Below are 20391 nucleotides of genomic sequence, written 5' to 3' on the forward strand. Positions count from 1 at the left end.
TTCTAAGGTGCAACAACTACATTCTCGTAACAAATTCGCTGTCCTATTACAATTCAATCTCTCTGCAGCTTTCGATGTTGTCCACCACGTCATACTACTTTATCAACTTTCCGAGATAGGAATTGAATCCACTGTCCTAAAGTGGTTCTCAAACTTCCTACGCTCTCGCTCCTACACTGTCAACACAAATGGCACCATGTCCGTTCCTTGGACACCATCTTGCGGTGTCCCTCAGGGATCACCCCTATCCCCTATTCTCTTTAACATCTATATGTCCTCCCTGAAACTCCTCCAATTATCCCCCCTTGAAACAATCTACACATACGCTGATGACATCCTTGTCCTCCTTGAGACAGACAGACCAGAACCTCACCAACCTCCACGAGAACATTACAGCTTGCATAATGAGACTCCATTCCTGGTTCTTCTCGGTACAGATGAAATTGAATGAATCAAAAACAAAATTACTCTGGCTCGGCCCAAAATTAGAACACCTGCCCACCCTCTTTGCACTACTCTCAGGCGCTGCACTGCAGCTTGAGTTCTCAAGCAAGGTCCTTGGCATCATTATCGATTCTTCTCTCTCCCTCAATAACCACCTCAACTCCTTGGCTAAATCATGCTTTTTCAGCCTCCACATGCTGAGGAAAGTAAGATCCTATTTTCGCCAACAACATTTCGCCGTCCTTCTCCAATCCATCATCCTCTCCAAATTAAACTACTGCAATGCCATCTACTTAAGCCTATCAAAAAAAAGTCTTCAAAGACTCCAGCTAATCCAGAATACTGCAGCCAAGTTGATCTTGCAAAACGCAAGTCTGACCATGTCTCCCCACTCCTAGCCAAACTTCACTGGCTCCCAGTGATTTCCAGAATCCATTTCAAATGCTCCTGCCTGGCTTTTAAGATCATTCACGGCATCCTTCCTCCCTTAATCCCACTATCTTATAATTCCTCGAGTCCTGATTCTACCAGACCCGCCCAAAGGTATAAATTATCCTTCCCCTCTCTACACGGTATTCGCTATGCAGGCAAACTGGGAAAATCCCTTCTCTTCAGAATCACAGGTCTTTGGAACGACCTTACCCCAGTGCGGAACCTGGGCTCCCTCCAATTATTCCGCAAGCAACTGAAAACCTGGCTTTTCACTAAAATGTAATTCTATCCCCCCTTACTCTTCTCTTCTATATATAAGTTCATGTAAACCTTTTTTTCCTTCTCTTCCTATATTTTAAGTTCTTGTAAATCATGCCGACCTCCACAACATCCGTGGAGATGATGCGGTATATAAACTTAAGGTTTAGTTTAGTTTTAGAGAGTTCACTATACACTATATATGGGGGGTTATAGTGAGATGTGTACATGGGACTTTTTATGTACAGTGCCCCTTAAGGTGCTCCACTGCTCTGCTCAGATGTCTGTGTGGTCAGTCTACTATAAATGATGGTCCCTCCTACATTCCAATGGCTTGTTTCCTGCATTTTTTTTGGACGTGGGTTTATTTGTTTTTTAAATAATTCAAAAAGATAGATGCACCTAGGACAAGCACATCTGAGAAATGGCCATTTTCAAAACAAAAAGACAGACATTTCTCTGTTTTGAAAATGGTCATGTTCACTACTGGATATTTATGCATATTCCGCAAAACGTCTAAATTCAGATTTGGACATCATATCGAAAACGCCCCTCCACATCACACAGCAGCTGAATGTGGCAGTAATGATCGTAATTAACACCAGATAATTACACCACAGAACACCACTTTTCAAAGGCCTTCTCGGGCTCTCAATAACCTTCAAGACCAAATTAAAAATTTTGATCTCTGTGTTTAAGATACTTCTTCATACTGTGGAATTTGATTCATGGATCTAAGAATCAAACATTTTGATGAAGAAGAAATGTTTACAGTAATTAGGAAAGCTGGAAAATTGGGTTACACTATAATAACAGGTGATTTCAACTACAAACAATTCACAAGGAGAAATGATGCTGAAAATACTAGAAAAATCAAACCAACAAAACTGGATGTGTACTTATTAATTACTAAATATTGCCCATGGTTGCGACTAAGATCCATATTTGTAGTATAATTTTGTTAGGAAGTGGAGTTTTTTAAATGCCTATGATTATTGCTGAGCCCATTGATTTCTCAGCTTGTCTGTGCAAGTGGAGTCTCTATTGTGACTGAGACTTTTTTTCTCCACTTTATTACTGTTTGGCTTAAGAACATAAGAAGTTGCCTCCGCTGGGGCAGACCAGAGGTCCATCCTGCCCAGCGGTCCGCTCCCGCGGCGGCCCATCAGGTCCACTGCCTGAACAGTGACTAATTTTATAATTTACCTCTAATCCTGTCCCTATAACCTTATCTCTACTCCTATCTGTACCCCTCAATCCCTTTGTCCTCTAGGTATCTCTAATCCTGTCCCTATAACCTGAACTCCTATCTGTACCCCTCAATCCCTTTGTCCTCTAGGTACCTGTCCAGACCTTCTTTGAAGCCCTGTAGCGTACTTCTGCCTATCACATCCTCCGGCAGCGCGTTCCATGTATCCACCACCTTCTAGGTGAAAAAGAACTTCCTGGCGTTTGTTCTAAACCTTTCCCCTTTCAATTTCTCCGAGTGCCCCCTTGTACTTGTGGTTACCCTTAGTTTCAAAAATCTGCCCCTGTCCACTTTTTCTATGCCCTTCATGATCTTGAAGGTTTCTATCATGTCTCCCCTGAGTCGTCGCTTTTCCAGCGAGAAAAGCCCCAGCTTTTTCAGTCTGTAAGTATATGAGAGGTCCCCCATACCCTTTATTAGCTTAGTTGCTCTTCTCTGGACTCTCTCAAGTACCGCCATGTCTTTCTTGAGGTATGGCGACCAGTACTGGACACAGTACTCCAGGTGCGGGCGCACCATTGCACGATACAGTGGCAGGATGACTTCCTTTGTCCTGGTTGTGATACCTCACTTAATGATACCCAACATTTTGTTTGCTTTCCTTGAGGCTGTGGCGCACTGCGCCGACGCCTTCAATGTTGTGTCCACCATCACTCCCAGGTCTCTTTCAAGGTTGTTCACCCCTAGCAGTGATCCCCCCATCTTGTAAGTGAACATCGGGTTCTTTTTCCCAATATGCATGACCTTGCATTTCCCTATGTTGAAGCTCATTTGCCACTTTTTGGCCCACTCTTCCAGCGTTGTCAGATCTTTTTGGAGGTCTTCGCAGTCCTCCATGGTTATGACCCTGCTGTATAGTTTAGTGTCATCCGCAAATTTAATAACCTCACATTTTGTTCCCGCCTCCAGGTCATTAATAAATATATTGAACAGGAGTGGTCCCAGCACCGACCCCTGTGGAACTCCGCTCGTGACCCTTTGCCAATCTGAGTAATGGCCCTTTACTCCAACCCTCTATTTCCTGTCCGCCAGTCAGTTTTTGATCCATCGGTGGACCTCCCCTTGCACCCCGTGGTTCCATAGCTTCCTTAGCAGTCTTTCGTGTGGTACCTTGTCGAAGGCTTTTTAGAAGTCAAGGTAAATGATGTCTATGGATTCCCCTCTATCCACCTGGCTGTTCACCCCCTCAAAGAAGTATAATAAGTTTGTGAGGCATGACCTGCCCTTGCAGAAACCATGTTGGCTCGACTTTAGCTGCCCATTTTTTTCGATGTGTTCCCAAATGCTATCTTTAATCAGCGCTTCCATCATCTTTCCCGGGACCGAGGTCAAGCTCACCGGCCTGTAGTTTCCTGGGTCTCCCCTTGAGCCTTTCTTGAAGATGGGCGTGACATTTGTTATTTTCCAGTCCTCTGGGATCTCTCCAGTTTTTAGGGATAGGTTGCATATTTGTCGAAGTGGCTCAGCTATTTCGTTCCTTAGTTCCTTGAGTACCCTTGGGTGAATGCCGTCCGGACCTGGCGATTTGTCGCACTGATGGAAGTTTGATTAGTTTGATTTTCTGATTTCAACTACTCTAATATTGTCTGGATAGATGTTACATCAGGGAGGTAAAATTCCTAGATGACATAATAAATAAATGACTGCTTCTTAGAGCAACTAGTTCAGGAAGTGACAAGATGGAGAGCTATTTTAGATCTAGTTCTTAGTGGAATGTAGGGCATAGTATGAGAGAAAACAGTTGTTATGCCTAGGGCCAGGGGGTAAATGAACTCAGCATACTACGTGACATGTATCCTTAAGTCTGCTTATCTAACCTCCTTGACCTTAGTGTTACCTTGACAACATCAAAAGGACAGTAAATCTGACATTCTGACCTCCTTTACCTGAGTGTTGCCAAAACAACATCAAAGGGACTGGTCAGGGGGGTAACTGAAACTCAGCATACTACTGACATGAATCCACAAGTCTGCTTATCTGACATTCTGACCTCCTTGACCTGAGTATTGCCCACACAACATCAAAGGAAGAGTGAAACCAGATGGGAAGCCGGTTTTCTGCCACACCTCCTTCTGACATCCTGACCTGGGTGTTGTCAAAACACCAGAACAAAAGACCTGGACCGGGTGTGCCTGAATCGTAGTGAAGGACACTGATTATTGCAGGATCAGCTGTATTACTATGAACTATATAAGAACAGAACTCTGCCCCTAACATTAGAATTCAAGACGTCTCCAGGAACAGGATCCAAGATGTCTCAAGGGGCAGTCTCCTGTGTCTACTCGCCTATCTATTGAGGGATTCCCAATTGTGAAGGTAGAGTGTTTGCCTGAGATACGGTGATGCTATTTTATTCTTTTATATATATATATATATATATATATATATATATATATATATATAATAAAGTGTGATTGTTAATGCTTTATATTGTCTGTGTGCTTTTCTGAGTGTCACTGATCATCCCATTTAGTTAGAAATAAGTGGCAGAACAAATTGGTACCAGAAGTGGGGTTGATCAATGTGGTCAGAAAAGCTACCTAGAAAACAAGGGGTCGAGGAGCAGGCTCCCAATCCGTCCATTCCGAATGGGAATGACAGTATAGGTAAATTAATAGCCACTGAGTGGTCTGTAGAAGCAGGATTAAGTGAATCCTGTACTTTTGGAAGTGGGGATCCACATGAATTATGTACCTCCTTACCAAAGGTGAAAATCTCAAAAGGAGAAGAGCAAGAAGGAATTTCTAGACAAGGAAGGATGATTTTGTCAGACTGGAGGAATTTGCATGAAGCTAAACAGGAATTACTATTGAAATTAGGAGAGCTGGAAAAGAAAAGGTATAATCAACAGCATGCCATTAAAATGCTACAATGTCAGAATAAGTTGTTAATGGATAAGGTAGACACCTATCAAAATATAACAGAAAAGGCAGATGTGCAATGTGCACAATATACATATAAGAAAAGGAGGCGGAAAGTGAGTTACAGAAAAGTTAAAATCTTAATTTATCATCTGCCGGATGACTGGAATCCAAACAAACGGGATGGGGATATTTGGGATTCAAATTCTAATAACAGTGAGGAGGATATATGTGTTGAAGGAGAACAGGCAGAAAGTTTAGAAGCAAAGCCTGTGAGGAAACAAAGATTACAGGGAAGTCTGCAAACAGGAGAAAATCTAACTAGAAATAATGTTATGGAGGATGTTACTCCACATGAAATCATGGATACGATGGCACGCTTTACACAGCAGCCTGGGGAACCACTAATACAATGGGTAATTCGGGTGCAGGAGCTGGGCGCAGCAGGGATTATGTTGGATGCCACAGATGCCCCTAAATTTGTTCAAATTAGTCAAGAAGTAGCAGTGCAAAATGCGTTGCGGGAGGATCCTTATCCTGCAAAATATGCCCAATGGTCTTTATTAGAGATAATTAGTAGGGGTGTCACGAGGCGATATCCACTTGAATCTGATTGGCCCTCAAATGATAAAATTTGGTATACATTAAAAGATGCTCAAATGAGAATTACGGAGGAGGCTATGAAGGTAGCCTTAGTAATAGGTCACGCTGACACATATATGTCATTACCTTTTACTGTGTCCATGAGAAATAAAATTATTAAGTATGCTGCACCGGCATACAAACAGGTAATGATAACTTTGTTGATCAATCAAATAGACAGGACTATTTTGGAAGCCTTAGAAGCGGTCCGACAGTTAGGAGATCGGGGGGAATGGGGACCTCAAAATACTTTTGATAAAAAGAGAAAAGGACAATCCAATTCAAACAGGGCTAATCGGGTGTCTCGGAGGAATATGTTTTTGAAATTAATAAAAGATGATGTAAAGGGGGAAGAAATAGATGGGAAAAAATACAAGGACATTATGGGAAATGTACAAAAGTAGAGGACTGGGAAAGAAATCTATGTCTCAAGCACAAATGAACAAAGGAGAGAGGGAGGATATTTTGGTGCCAACGGCTCCCCCTGAGGAAACTGCTTCCATTCTTTATCCTGATTTAAAAGGGTGGAAGTGTTGGGAGGATCAATAATGTGAATGCCGAGCCTCAGTGTTTGCCTGGACCAAATTAGAACAGCGTCCGCAGGTAGAGATAAATATTTAGTAGAAATCTGGGGAGCAAAAGGTACAAGCTGTAGTGGACACTGGGGTGGAGGAATATAAATATCAGGATTGGGGGGGAAATTATACAAGCAGGAAGAAAAAAAATTTTTTTTACAAATTTTAAAATTGGACAATTACCAATTTGGGAATATACTGTATTAATCGATGGAATTCCTTAAAATATAATAGGGCTAGATATCCTAAAAGGGTTAACATTACAGCTTTCCGATGGAATCTATAGTTTTGGTAAATTGCCAGACATTCCTATGAGATCAGTAGTGGTGGGGAAATTATCTAAACCAATAGTAGTACCGATCTCCACTAAAATTGTAAACATGAACCAATGCATTTTTTACTATTCCTATAGTGGAGCAATGTCCAGAACAATTTGCATTCACTTGGCAAGGGAGGCAATATACATCTACCAGACTACCACAAAAATACTTACATAGTCCCACTTTCTATCACAAGATTATAGCAGAAAGTGGGCAAAAGGATGCCGAGAGGTGATAGAGAAAGTTAAACAGAAAATTGTAAACTTCCCTCCTCCCCAAAGTAAAAAAAACCAGACTTGGGCCTTTTTGGATTCTGGAGGCAACATATTTCACATCTGGGGTAACATAAGGGGTAGGTTGGACAATAAAAAAGTAGAAATATTGCTAAGTGACCTTTATAAAGTATAAAGTTTTGTTAGATAGTATAAGGAAGTTGCACTCCAAGTGATTTTGCAAATGTGTCTTTTACCTCAAACACTAACATTGTGAACCACTGTACCTGCACGTAAACTTCTCTTGTATATTCTATAGATGAAAATGTCCCTGCTTGCATTCTCTTATGAGTGTATGACAGAGCTTTGAAATGGAAGAAGAAAGAAAGGAGACCAGCAAGAACTTAAGTTTCTATCTCTCTTTCTTTTAGAAGCTTAGTATCCAGACATGGTCAGGAGAACCAATTTCACTGTGCCATATTTAAAATACTTCCAGCACTGTGACCTGATAGTGGGAATCCAATGGATACCAATTTTGTTTATGACTCTTTTGATTAATAGTGTGCTTATTTACAGATTAAATTCAACCCTGAATCATTACCGATGGAAGAAAGCATGCCGGAGCTCTGTGTTTGTCTGTTTCTGTTATGTGTTGTCTGTTTTAGCTTATGGGGTACCCCAATAAACATCGCACATTGGCCATTTCCAGAGTTTATTCCACCCCTTCTATTAGTCCAAATGGTACCATTTTCCTTTCCAAAAAAGATTCCCCCACTTACAAGAAAGTATCGTATGAAAACCATGCTCACAATGATTTTATGCTATGGCTCATACAGCCCAATTATATTTTAGTTAGGGGTTATATTATAAGAGGATATCTGAAGAGAAAAAATTAGAAAGCTTTATACCTGGTAAAATGGTGCTCATTGGTAGTTGATATTTGCTAAATAAAATAAAAAATATAAACAGTGCAGTGCACATCTCTGACATAAGTTATTTTGGTATTACCATCAGTACGTGTTTATGGTCTCTTTTAAGTGACATAATAATTATGTCCAGAACATAAAAAGGTGTATTTTCTGAATGTCCTACAGAATACCTTTAAGTGCATTAGTGTTGTTTCTTTTATCTCAAACAAATATTACCTTACACACCAGTATTGTGTCACATGTTATCACATTCTGTACATAAAGTGGTTTTTCTTTTTTTTTTTTTTATCTTCTCTTTTACCACTAGGGGTGTTTATTGTAACTAAAGCATTGAAGCTAAACAGTCATGATGAAATATTTTCCTTGGAAAATCACGTACTGGGAAATGTTATTCCATATAGACTTTCATCCTTTTGTGATAAAATTGGTCAGCTCTGCTCTCTTATTCTGATGATTTGGCTAACATGCTGGGTTAAGAGAAAATTTCACCAGATCGAGAAGATGATGACACGCAACCAGACATACAGTGCCGTGCCATGACGCTATTATGTGGCACCGACTTGGGAATAGAAGTGAGCCTATATCCTGCCACTTCACATTAGGGCTGGTCTCTAGGGGTGGTGCACTTGACTCTTACGTGAGTGAAGGCATGTGAGTGGCATAGCAAGCCTATTGAAACTGGAGCATAGCCAGACCCTAACCAAAGCTGCTAAGAAAAACGGGATACCAGATAACTGCAGTGAGCGTTGGTGAATATGAAGCTTCCCTAAAAGTATGTAAGCCTTGAGTAAGAGCACAAATATAATATTAATAAGATTATTAATTTCCATGATTCCCTATATGTGATACTTTCAAGTAAAATGCCTAATTAGCAAGAAATATTAGGGATGCAAGAATACCAGGTTTAGAACATAAGGAAATAATTTATGAAGGGAAAATTAATTTTCCCATTTTCCCTTTACCTAAATGTAGAACCTGAGGTATAATAAATACTATTGTTTCTGAAATACTGGCTGGCAAACAAGCATATTTTGGCTCCAGAGTAGCAGATGTATTTAGATGGGAAGGTGAATGGGTGCCAAATACTGTACATAATTATGAACTAACACTACGATATGATCAGTTAATGTTACATGTCGTCAATGATATCACAAAGAATTAACTTTATCTCATTGATTTAAAACCACATCACATTCTGTACCCTTAGATAGAAAATGGTGTAATTTTGAAATGAAACAATGTGTCCTTTTACGGTGATGCCTTTGACATTGGGACCCCAATTAGGGTTTCCCACTTATCATGGGCAACAAATAGATGAACAAAATAAAACAAACGTGTCATTCTATGACAATTTGTGCCAATGGACCATTCCACCGCAAGGTTATACCTTTATACAAGAAATATCACATAAAAATGTTTTTGTTGCTAGCAGTACTGTTAAACTTGTGATTCATGCTATTCAAGCTCCCTTTTCAGTATGTGTATATCAAATGTAAATATTAATTTTTATTTTGCCGATGTATTTTATTGCCATCTATAAAGAAAGCCATGCAAAATATAGCAATCAGATCACATTGAAGCTACCACTGCACACCCTTGGTGGGATGCTTTTACTAGAGGGAGGGCTACGGCACAAAAGGTGTTTCTTCATTCCTTACTCTATATTTTTGTTTAACTATCCTTATGTTAACATTTCTTAATTGTGGGTTTACCTATTGTGAATACAAACGGACACTCTATCCCTTTATTTGGATGACTTTTTATTCCGAGGTGCAGACTTAAGGATCCAGGGGTGGACTGTTATGCCTAGGGCCAGGGGGTAAATGAACTCAGCATACTACGTGACATGTATCCTCAAGTCTGCTTATCTAACCTCCTTGACCTTAGTGTTACCTTGACAACATCAAAAGGACAGTAAATCTGACATTCTGACCTCCTTGACCTGAGTGTTGCCAAAACAACATCAAAGGGACTGGCCAGGGGGGTAACTGAAACTCAGCATACTACTAACATGAATCCACAAGTCTGCTTATCTGACATTCTGACCTCTTTGACCTGAGTATTGCCCAAACAACATCAAAGGAAGAGTGAAACCAGATGGGAAGCCGGTTTTCTGCCACACCTCCTTCTGACATCTTGACCTGGGTGTTGTCAAAACACCAGAACAAAAGACCTGGACCGGGTGTGCCTGAATCGTAGTGAAGGACGCTGATCACTGCAGGATCAGCTGTATTACTATGAACTATATAAGAACAGAACTCTGCCCCTAACATTAGAATCCAAGACGTCTCCAGGAACAGGATCCAAGATGTCTCAAGGGGCAGTCTCCCGTGTCTACTCGCCTATCTATTGAGGGATTCCCAATTGTGAAGGTAGAGTGTTTGCCTGAGATACGGTGATGCTATTTTATTCTTATATATATATATATATATATATATATATATATATATATATATATATATATATAATAAAGTGTGATTGTTTATGCTTTATATTGTCTGTGTGCTTTTCTGAGTGTCACTGATCATCCCATTTAGTTAGGAAATAAGTGGCAGAACAACAGTGTTCATAATATGATCAAATTTGAGCTATTATGTAGAACAGTGTTCTTCAACCACCGGTCCATGGACCGGTGGCGGTCCACAGAAATTTCCTGCCGGTCCACAGGGCCGGCATGTGCATTAGACCCAAAACAGTGTTCTTCAACCGCCGGTCCACGGTGCGCTCAGTGCAGCATTATCTTTGAGCTGGCTCCCACTTTCTCACTGATTCAGCGCACAAAGCCACAGGCAGCAGCTCCTACGTGCATCCTGCGCCTGAACTGGAAGCCTACTCTCTGACGTCGCAATGTCAGAGGGAAGGCTTCCAGATGAGGTGCAGGACGTGCAAGGAGCCGCTGCCCACAGCTTTGTGCACTGCATCAGTGAGGAAGAGGGAGCCGGCTCGAAGTTAATGCTGCACTGAGCGCGCTGTGGACCGGCGGTTGAAGAACACTGTTTTGTGTCTGATGCATGTGCCGGCCCTGTGGACCGGAGGGAAATTTCTGTGGACCAGGGGTGGCATAAAATGGCCAGGCGAGAGCAGGCCAGAAGGTAAGGCATAACATAGAGGGAGGGAGACAACAAAGGTAGGGGGGAATGATTTTATTTTTGAATTTAGTGATTGAATCATGTCAATTTTGAGAATTTACTTCTGCATGGTGCTTGGTGTAGCTTAATTTTGTGGTTAACCATTATGTGTTGTTAATAAGATTATATTGTGTGTATCTATGAAAATGAATGGAAAAAATAGCGTTACAATTAATACTATTATGGGGGCGGGGTCTGGGGTGAAGACTGGGTAGAAATGGGCGGGGTCTGGCCCACGACTTAGACCAGTGTTCTTCAACCGCCGGTCCGCAGACCAATGCCGGTCCACAAAATAATTCTTTTATTTCTACCGGTCCATAGGTGTAAAAAGGTTGAAGAACACTGATCTAGAATGAAGGCAGAAAGGAAATCTACTGTAGCAGCATTTAATTTTTGAAAGAGTAACTATAATAAAATGAAAAAAATTGTTAAAAAGAAGTTAAAAGGATTAGCCAAAAAGGTTTGGACTTTAAATCAGGCATTGATGTTGTTTAAAAATACCACCTTTGAAGCCCAGATCAAATGTATTCAACGTATTAAAGGTAGAAAGAAGAGAAAATAGCAGCCAGCATAGTTAAAAGGTGAAGTGAAAGACAGGATTAGAACCCCCCCAAAAAAAATCCTTCAAAGAATGGAAAAAGTATCTGCAAGAAGAAAATAAGAAGCAACATAAAAATTGGTAAGTTAGATGCAAAGCACTGATAAAGAAGGCTAAAAGAGAATAAGAAGTAGAACTTGCCACAGAGGCAAAAACTCACAGTAACAACTTTTTCAGGTACATCAGAAGCAGAAAGCCTGTGAGAGAATCCATGGGACTGTTAGATCACCAAGGAGCAACTGGGCACTGCGTGAGAATAAGGTCATAGCGGAGAAACTATGAATTATTTGCTTCAGTCTTTACAGAAGATGTAAGAGATCTACCTGAAAAAAAAAACATGAACAGAAAAACAAACTCCACAAATATAAATGAACAATAAACAGTGGAGATAACTTTATGTTGTTAAAAGTCTTTAATACAACCATATAAACTGGACTAGGCACAATCATGTTTCGACCTCTCAGCATGCATCAGAAATCTACATAAAGCAAAATAAAAATATACAGCTAATAAATAAGTTAATGATATGCTTTCACTTAATTTATGAATTAACTTATTTATTAGTTGTATATTTTTATTTTGCTTTATGTAGACTCCTGATGCAGGCTGAGAGACTGAAGCACGAGTTCAGTATCTATGGTTGTTTTAAAGATTTTTAGTACCACAAGGTTAACTCTATTGTTTGTTGTTAGAGATCTACCTGAACCAGAAATGGTTTTCAAGGGTGACAATGCAAAGGAACAAAAATAAATCTCTGTAAACCTGGAAGATATACCGAGCCAAATTGATCTGGTCTGCATAGTATACACCCAAGGGTATTGAAAGAACAGCTGATCTGCTGTTAGTTATATGTAACCTGTCATTAAAATTGTCCATAGTACCTGAAGATTGGAGGGTGGCCAATGTTATGTTGATTTAAAAAAAGGGTTCTAGGGGTGATACAGGAAATTACAGACTGGTAAGCCTGACTTCAGTTCCAAGCAAGATAGTGGAAACTATTATAAAGAATAAAATTATATAACACGTTGACAAACATGGTTTAATGTATCGGTCAGCATGATTCAAAGTCCTGTCTCACCAATTTGTTGTATTTCTTTGAGGATGTGAATAAACATGTGGATAAAGGTAAGACAGTTGATCTAGTGTAATTAGACTTTTAGAAAGCTTTTGACAAGGTTCCTCAGGAGAGTCTCATGAGGACAATAAAGAATCATGGGATAGGAGGTAAATGTTCTGTTGCAGATTAGGAATTGGTTATTAGACAGAAAACAGAGGATAGAGTTAAATGGCTATTTTTCTTAATGGAGGAGGGTAAATAGTGGAGTGCCACAGGGATCTGTATTGGGACCGATGCTATTTATCATATTTATAAAATGATCGAGAATTTGAAACGACAAGTGAGGTGATTAAATTTACAGGTTGTTAAAATGCTTGCTGACTGGAAAAAATTATAGGAAGACGTTAGGTAATTGAAAGGCTGGGCATCCAAATGGCAAATTGGGAAAAATCATCCAAATCATAGTTACTGGATGCTAGGATCCACCTTAGGAGACAGCACTTCATACTGTTAATCCTTCTTTTAACCAGCGAGAAGACAGCAGCAAATAACCTCCTCCCTACACCCGTTACAGATATAAATAAATCTCTCTTCCAAAATAGGAGAACATCAAGTGACAGAAACTCAAACTTACAATCTAACATTCTACATTCCATTACCACAGCATGGGGAAGAAGACCAACACACACTAAGACTAAACAACACCGGCACACCAAATTACTTATATATCCAAACACAACCCACAACTATTACACAGAGATATCCACACTCAAATGCACCTACTTAAATATCAGAGCGCTAGGTCCAAAAACAGAGCTTATAAAAACCTGGATAACACAAGAAAACCTGGACTGTCTTTTCCTCACAGAAACCTGGCTAACCTCCAACTCAGACCCCAGAATAACTAAAGTCTGCCCACAAGGATACAAAATTACAGTGGTCTGCAGAGAAAAAAAAAGAGGCGGAGGCCTAGCAATCTTAATCAAACAAGATCTAACCCTTAATATAATTGAGAAAACATCTAACCTGTACATGGACCTTTTAGCTTGCCAACTCTCAAGCACCACACTAAAAGACACACTAAACTGCATGCTCTGCTACATAGCGCCGGGAAACTGGTCTTTAGCAAGAACCGAAGTGGAAGACTTCATATACCAAAACTCACTAATAGCAACCTACAACCTACTCCTAGGAGACCTAAATCTACATCTAGATGATCAATCATCCAAACAAGTAGACAACTTTCTCTCATTTCTCAAAGCTTTATCCTTCCAAATGCTAAATCCACAAACAACTCATGAAAAAGGCCACCAACTTGATATTGCAGCCTTCATGACCCACCAACCATCCTTAACAGAAATTCATACATCTAACGGAACATGGTCCAGATCCATTTGGTCAGACCACTACACCTACACTTTCAACATCAACTGGACCAAAAACAACAAAAAAACTATACCAAAACTCAATAAAGTAACATACACCTCATGCAAACACATCGAACCCTCCATATTCTGGTCTAAAATAGATGAAACTATTCTAGAAAACAACCCCGAGGACTTCATCTTACATTGGGAAAGACTTTGCTCCAACACCCTAGATGATTTAGCCCCACTGCAAACCAAATCCAGACCCAGCAGGAGATCAGATAAATGGTTCGACTCTGAACTGCTACAACTCAAAAGACAATGTAGACGACTAGAGAGAAAATGGAGAAAATCAAACTCGGATCATACAAAATCTGCCTGGAAAAAAATAAAAAAACAATACAAATCACAATTAAAGGACAAGAGAAAAGCACACTACACCAACCTAATAGGCACTGAAACCCAAGACACCAAAAAACTATTCCAAATTCTAAAAACCCTAACCGACATCAAACCCTACCTGACCACTAACAATACTACCCCCCCTCAGCCACTCTATTAGCAGAACACTTCCAAAATAAAATTACTAATGCAAGAGCTACCCTCAATGACACCTCTACCCATCCTAACGAATTCACAATTCTCCACATAGATAGAGATTCTACTGCAGCAGATAGAATATGGTCTCAATTCCCCAACATACAATGGTCCGAATTCAACAAATACTACAAAAAATACAGCCATGCATCCTGTGACCTCAACAACTGTCCACCATATCTCCTAAAAACATCCAGCACAAAATTTCGTGCTCTTCTTCTAAACTGGATACAAATCTCGCTAATAAAAGGCCACTACCCTACCAACCTCAGCGAAATCATCATCACCCCGATCCTCAAAGACCCCAAAGGACCGATAGACCAAACAGCCAACTACAGACCCATTGCCTTTATTCCACTCTACGTCAAAATAATAGAAGGACTAGTTGCCAAATTCCTCTCCAATTACCTAGAAAACCATAACATACTCCATCCCACACAATCCAGCTTCAGAAACAACTTCAGCACGGAAACACTACTAGGATCTCTCTTGGACACAGCCAGACAACATCTCAGCACAGGAAAAAAAATGATGCTCATACAACTAGACCTTACCGCTGCATTCGACTTGGTGGACCATAACATTCTACTACAAATCCTGGATACAATGGGTATCACAGATAAAGTATACACATGGTTTGAAGGATTCCTTAAATCAAGAACCTATAGAGTAAAATCAGACAAACAAAAATCTGAACCTTGGTCAAACCCCTGCGGAGTTCCCCAAGGATCCCCTCTATCCCCGACTCTCTTCAATCTCTATATAGCCTTCCTCAGCTCTCACCTGGACAAACAAGGCATAACCTCCTACAGCTATGCCGATGACATTACCATTCTCATACCCTTCGATCAACCTGAACTCTCCATGATGAACACAATATACCAAACACTAAAATCAATAGCAACCTGGATGAAAGATCACAAACTGAAATTGAACCCAGATAAAACGAAATTCATCCTCCTAGAAAACAACAAAATACCAACCATAACCAACATTGAACTCAACGCAATCAACTACCCCATACAAACCACCCTAAAACTGCTAGGAATAACTATCGACAGATGCTGCACCATGCAACCGCAAATCAATAAAACAATACAAAAGTCATTCTTAGTCATGAGAAACTTAAGACAAGTTCAGAAATTCTTCGAGAAAACTCAATTCCAGCTCATAGTTCAGTCCTTAATACTAGGCCTACTTGACTACTGTAATATCCTCTACCTCCCATGCTCTACAACCATAACAAAACAACTACAAACCATCCAAAACACAGCACTAAGACTCATCTACTCATTAAAGAAACATGATCACATTACAGAAGCATATCTCCAATCGCACTGGCTTCCGATCCCAGCAAGAATACAATTTAAATTCTACTGCCTACTATTTAAGGCTTTATATGGAGACAGTCCAAACTACCTGAATAACCGCCTCATCCACAACACCTCAGCCAGACATAGGAAAACTCACACCCCATTCTCATACCCTCCAATTAAGGAGGTAAAACGGAAAAAACTATATGATGGCCTCCTGACCACTCAAGCAGCCAAACTAGACAACCAAATCGCCAATCTACTGATGGCATCCCTCGACTACAAGACTTTTAGAAAAGAAATAAAGACCATACTCTTCAAGAAAACTCTGAAAAAAGAAATAATACCACAAGTCTCAAACTCCACCTCTCACTAAAGCCAACTACCCCAAACAAATAACCTTACCCATTTCTCACTCTTTTTGAAAATGACCAATTTTTTATTTTTTTTTTGTAAGTTCTTGTTGTAATACATCTTGGATAATTCTTTTATAATCCGCCTTAAACTGCAAGGTAATGGCGGAATAGAAATCCCTAATGTAATGTAATTTCACAACATGTGGCGAGACTAATGTTGCTATTACTCAGATTCACACGGGCAAAAGGAGATAGTTTCCCTATGGGAATAAAATCTAACAAAACCAAAAAGTAAGGAAAGCCCAACTAGCTTCCAGTGATGAAGAATGAAGATTTACAAATCAATATAAAATTAATTATAATATTTTCAAGCTATAAATTTTATATTGTCTATTGATTTGTTTACTGTTTTTAGGATGCTCCCATCTATGTATTATATTGTGACTTTATGCTTTTTTCTGTATGTTTATAGATGTACTGACTCCTGAAACAAGCATTGTATTGCCAAAACACAGCTCCGTGTCCAGACTGCTGAAACCACACCAGTCTCTTGTATATATTTTCAATAAACTTCGATTGTGTTTGTGACCTCATGGATCTTCATTCTTCATCACTGGAAGCTCATTGGTCCTTCCCTATAGAGAAAGTTTTAAATTTTAGAGAACAATTAATATGCCAATTACAATCAGTAGTAGTTCTTGGGGATTTAAACCAAGAAATAGTGTGGATAACATTAATTTAACCTGAGAGGTAGGGAGAGGAGTTTAGATACATTGACATCAATAGACTTTAAAAGAAAAAGTAAAAAATGCCAATGACATCTTTCTGAGACTGCAAATGGGAGCCTCAGTAAAGCTGGCAACTGCTAAAGTGGGTATTTATGTTAAGCACAGGGATATTATTATAAGTTATGATTTAAAGATTCATAATTAACTATGGTGTTTGCTTTTTAGGGGACAATACTTGAGATAGCTTTTGAGTGGAACATGAATCATGTCGGAGAACTATTCCCCTTTACAATAGTTAAGTCAAAGCTTTTTAAAGAATATTATGCAAGTAAGTTAATATATAATGACCAGAACAAGAATTTTGAATCCACTGAACTGATGAGGAGGTAGGAGCATGAGTCTTCCTGATGATAATTTATACACTAGTGAGCAATACCACTGAGGTCCATGGTGATTAAAGGACACTAAAAGATACTTAAAGAATTTAAGTTGAAACAATTTATTGATAAATTGATATCATTAGACCCATAAGAATACAATTGCCATATGAGGAGCATTTTATACCAAAGACATTCCTCTGCTGCCACAAAGATTTCCATATCAAAATTTGGACTTTTCAGTTTGTAAAATGGATACTCATGCTTGATGTCACCAGCACATGGGCATCCATCTTGCATGAACTGTATTTTGGAAAAAGCTTGGATATTCATAATTCTGAGCTGGATGTCCATTCTAAAATGCTGCTCCATGTGTCTTTATAAAATAGATGCCTACTGGCCCTTTCCTATAAAATTACCCTTCACTTGTAGTTAACTACTGGCTTCTCAAAAACAGGTCTTCAAGCCACTGTGTACAATACATTGAAATCTTCAACTTAGGAGTACCTCTACTAAAGCTTTAGTCTTAATGTGCTATAATACAGAATTTTAAGTGCAGCAACTCAAAACTAATGCTTTTGATTGCTTTTGTGCAAACTAAGGGAGCAGGAACAGCTTCCTGGGAAGGAGGTGGAGTTCAAAAGATGACCGACAGCATTCTGCAAGCAACTTGTAGTCAAGACCACTAGAAACCTCTACAAGAAAGATTATAAAGGTAATAACCTAATTTTCTTATAAAGTGTCTCCTATTTTTTTACTCCCCCTGGTTAGCTTAGATTGAGGACTCAAGGAGCTTCAGATTTCATTTTGCCTTTAATGTTATTTCCTTGTTTTGTTTTGTGTGCTCAAATGTTTCTTCCTCCAAGTTATGTTATATATGTTAGAATTGTCTAAAAAAGTCATATTACAAAAGGAAAGATTTGAAATTCATGAAAAGGAGGCCGCCATCACACTTTTAATAAATCAGTTTGGTAAGTATTTTAATTAATTAATTATGTTTATACCATGTATACTTGTATTTTCATTTTTGTTAATCACACAGAACCGCGTGGTAGCTGCGGTATATAAGAAATTTTGTTATGTTACCTCAATTTTTTATTGCATGTTGCGAATTAACATTCAGAATAATAAATGGTACCTGCTCCCAGTTAACATAGAAGCACTTAAATGGCAAAATTCTGTATAGTTCCCCCTAAAGTTAAACGCTTACATTGAAATGCCTAGTCAATGTAGGCACCTAACTTAATTGATTAATAGGCATAATTGGCACCAATAATTGGCACTTAACACCTCATAATTGGTTTTAATCAGACTTAATTGAAAGTTAGGCGCCTAACTCAAAAAACACAATTCTATAAAAAGTAGTTGCTTAGTCCAAAAAAGTAGGTAGGCATAGTTAGGCACGGATTGTATAAAAATTAAAAGTAAACATACATATTCTAAAATATATTATGAAATATTCTCACTTTTGAATGTTATATTAATCCATGTGTGACATTATTTTGTAATGTTCTTAGTCATAACTGCATATTTTAGTCCAGTTTTTATAGTTTACACCAACAATTATTTTTATCATGATCATTATTACTTTTTTTTAATCATGATCAAAAATTATTTTATTTCATAATATATTTTAGGATATGAATGTTTTTGATGTTTATTTATGTCATATTTTAATATGTTTACATTTACTGCTAATTTTTATACATGTTGATTTAGACTCCTGAGGGAGGCCCTTTTTGGGCTGAAACATGATCATGTCGAATCTTGACATATAATAAAAGACACTGAACAACAGAGTCTCCTTTGCCGTTTTGTTTTCCACATTGAGAGCATGCTATCATGTTTCCCATACTGTCAACAAAACCCAAATTTAAGCAGCCTCATCTTTTTATTTAATTAAGATTATAGGTTCCAATGCAGATATTTTGATTTTAAATAATGATATTGTAATAATGTAAACCAGTATATGAATTAAAAGAGATTTTTCACTGCTTTAGATGAGTCCCACCTTTTGAAACTAACCTCACGGGGTCTGATTTATAAAGGGGTTTCTCCTATTTTTTAAGGGACCATGCCCACAGAGCTGGCCTTCAGCTTTGCCACAGTGCTATGTACTATGGTGCAGGAGACTCACATTCGAGTCTCCTGTCCATTGGGGCCGACGGGGAATGGGCATGCCACGGAAATGATGCATCTGGGTCCCGGGGCGGAGAGGGAGGACGACTGCCACTGCAGGGGCAATCCCTGCTAGTTGAAGAGCAGCACTGAATGGTTCAGCAGCGGGACCTACGTCACCTGTGCAATCATCCTGGGGAGGGGAAAAGGGAGAAAATGGGTAAAAATATAAAACAAAATCAGGCCCACAATGTAAATGTTTGGGAATTTAAAAACATTTAACAGAAGTGAAGATTTCAGACAGCTCTGAGAGTGAAGGGTGAACATGCTGCACAAGACAACAAGACTGGTAATATTCCATTACATAATTTCAAGTATTTACCAATTTCCCAGGTTATTTCATATTCTAATGTGGAAAGGCACCTTGTATAACCCACGGAGAACAAATGTTGAAAATGGTATCAAAACTATAATGCTTTAAATAAAGCAAAATATAATAAATCTAAAAAGTATTTAAAAAATCAACACAGTTGCCTTATTAAAACTTTACAGTCTTGACTTAGGGCTCCTTTTATTAAGTTGCGTTAGGGCATTAACAAGCGGAAAGGGTGCAGAGGCGAGCCACGAAACTAGTAAAAGGTATGGAAAATTTGAGCTACAAAGAACGATTAGGAAGACTGGGACTGTTTACCCTTGAGAAGAGGAGACTGCGAGGGGATATGATTGAGACTTTTAAAATACTGAAAGGATTCGACAAAATAGAGCAAGAATCATCGTTGTTCACATTGTCAAATGTGAAACGGACAAGAGGTCACGGACTAAAGCTGAGG

General features: G+C 39.1%; 1 protein-coding gene across 8 annotated transcripts in view; it reads right to left on the reverse strand.

Moving 5' to 3' along the window:
• PPP4R4 (protein phosphatase 4 regulatory subunit 4) overlaps window positions 1-20391 on the reverse strand; it is a 417794-nt gene that overhangs the window by 270337 nt on the left and 127066 nt on the right. For 5 of the 8 annotated variants that reach the window (XM_033953260.1, XM_033953256.1, XM_033953258.1 and 2 more), the window contains one exon: window positions 19581-19754. The exons of the other annotated variants lie outside the window; for them this stretch is intronic. In XM_033953260.1, coding sequence (XP_033809151.1) covers window positions 19581-19754 — 174 coding nt within the window. The remainder of the gene's footprint in view (window positions 1-19580; window positions 19755-20391) is intronic. 8 annotated transcript variants of the gene reach the window in all.

This window comes from Geotrypetes seraphini, chromosome 7, assembly GCF_902459505.1.
Source record: "Geotrypetes seraphini chromosome 7, aGeoSer1.1, whole genome shotgun sequence".
In the NCBI taxonomy this organism is placed as follows: domain Eukaryota; kingdom Metazoa; phylum Chordata; class Amphibia; order Gymnophiona; family Dermophiidae; genus Geotrypetes; species Geotrypetes seraphini.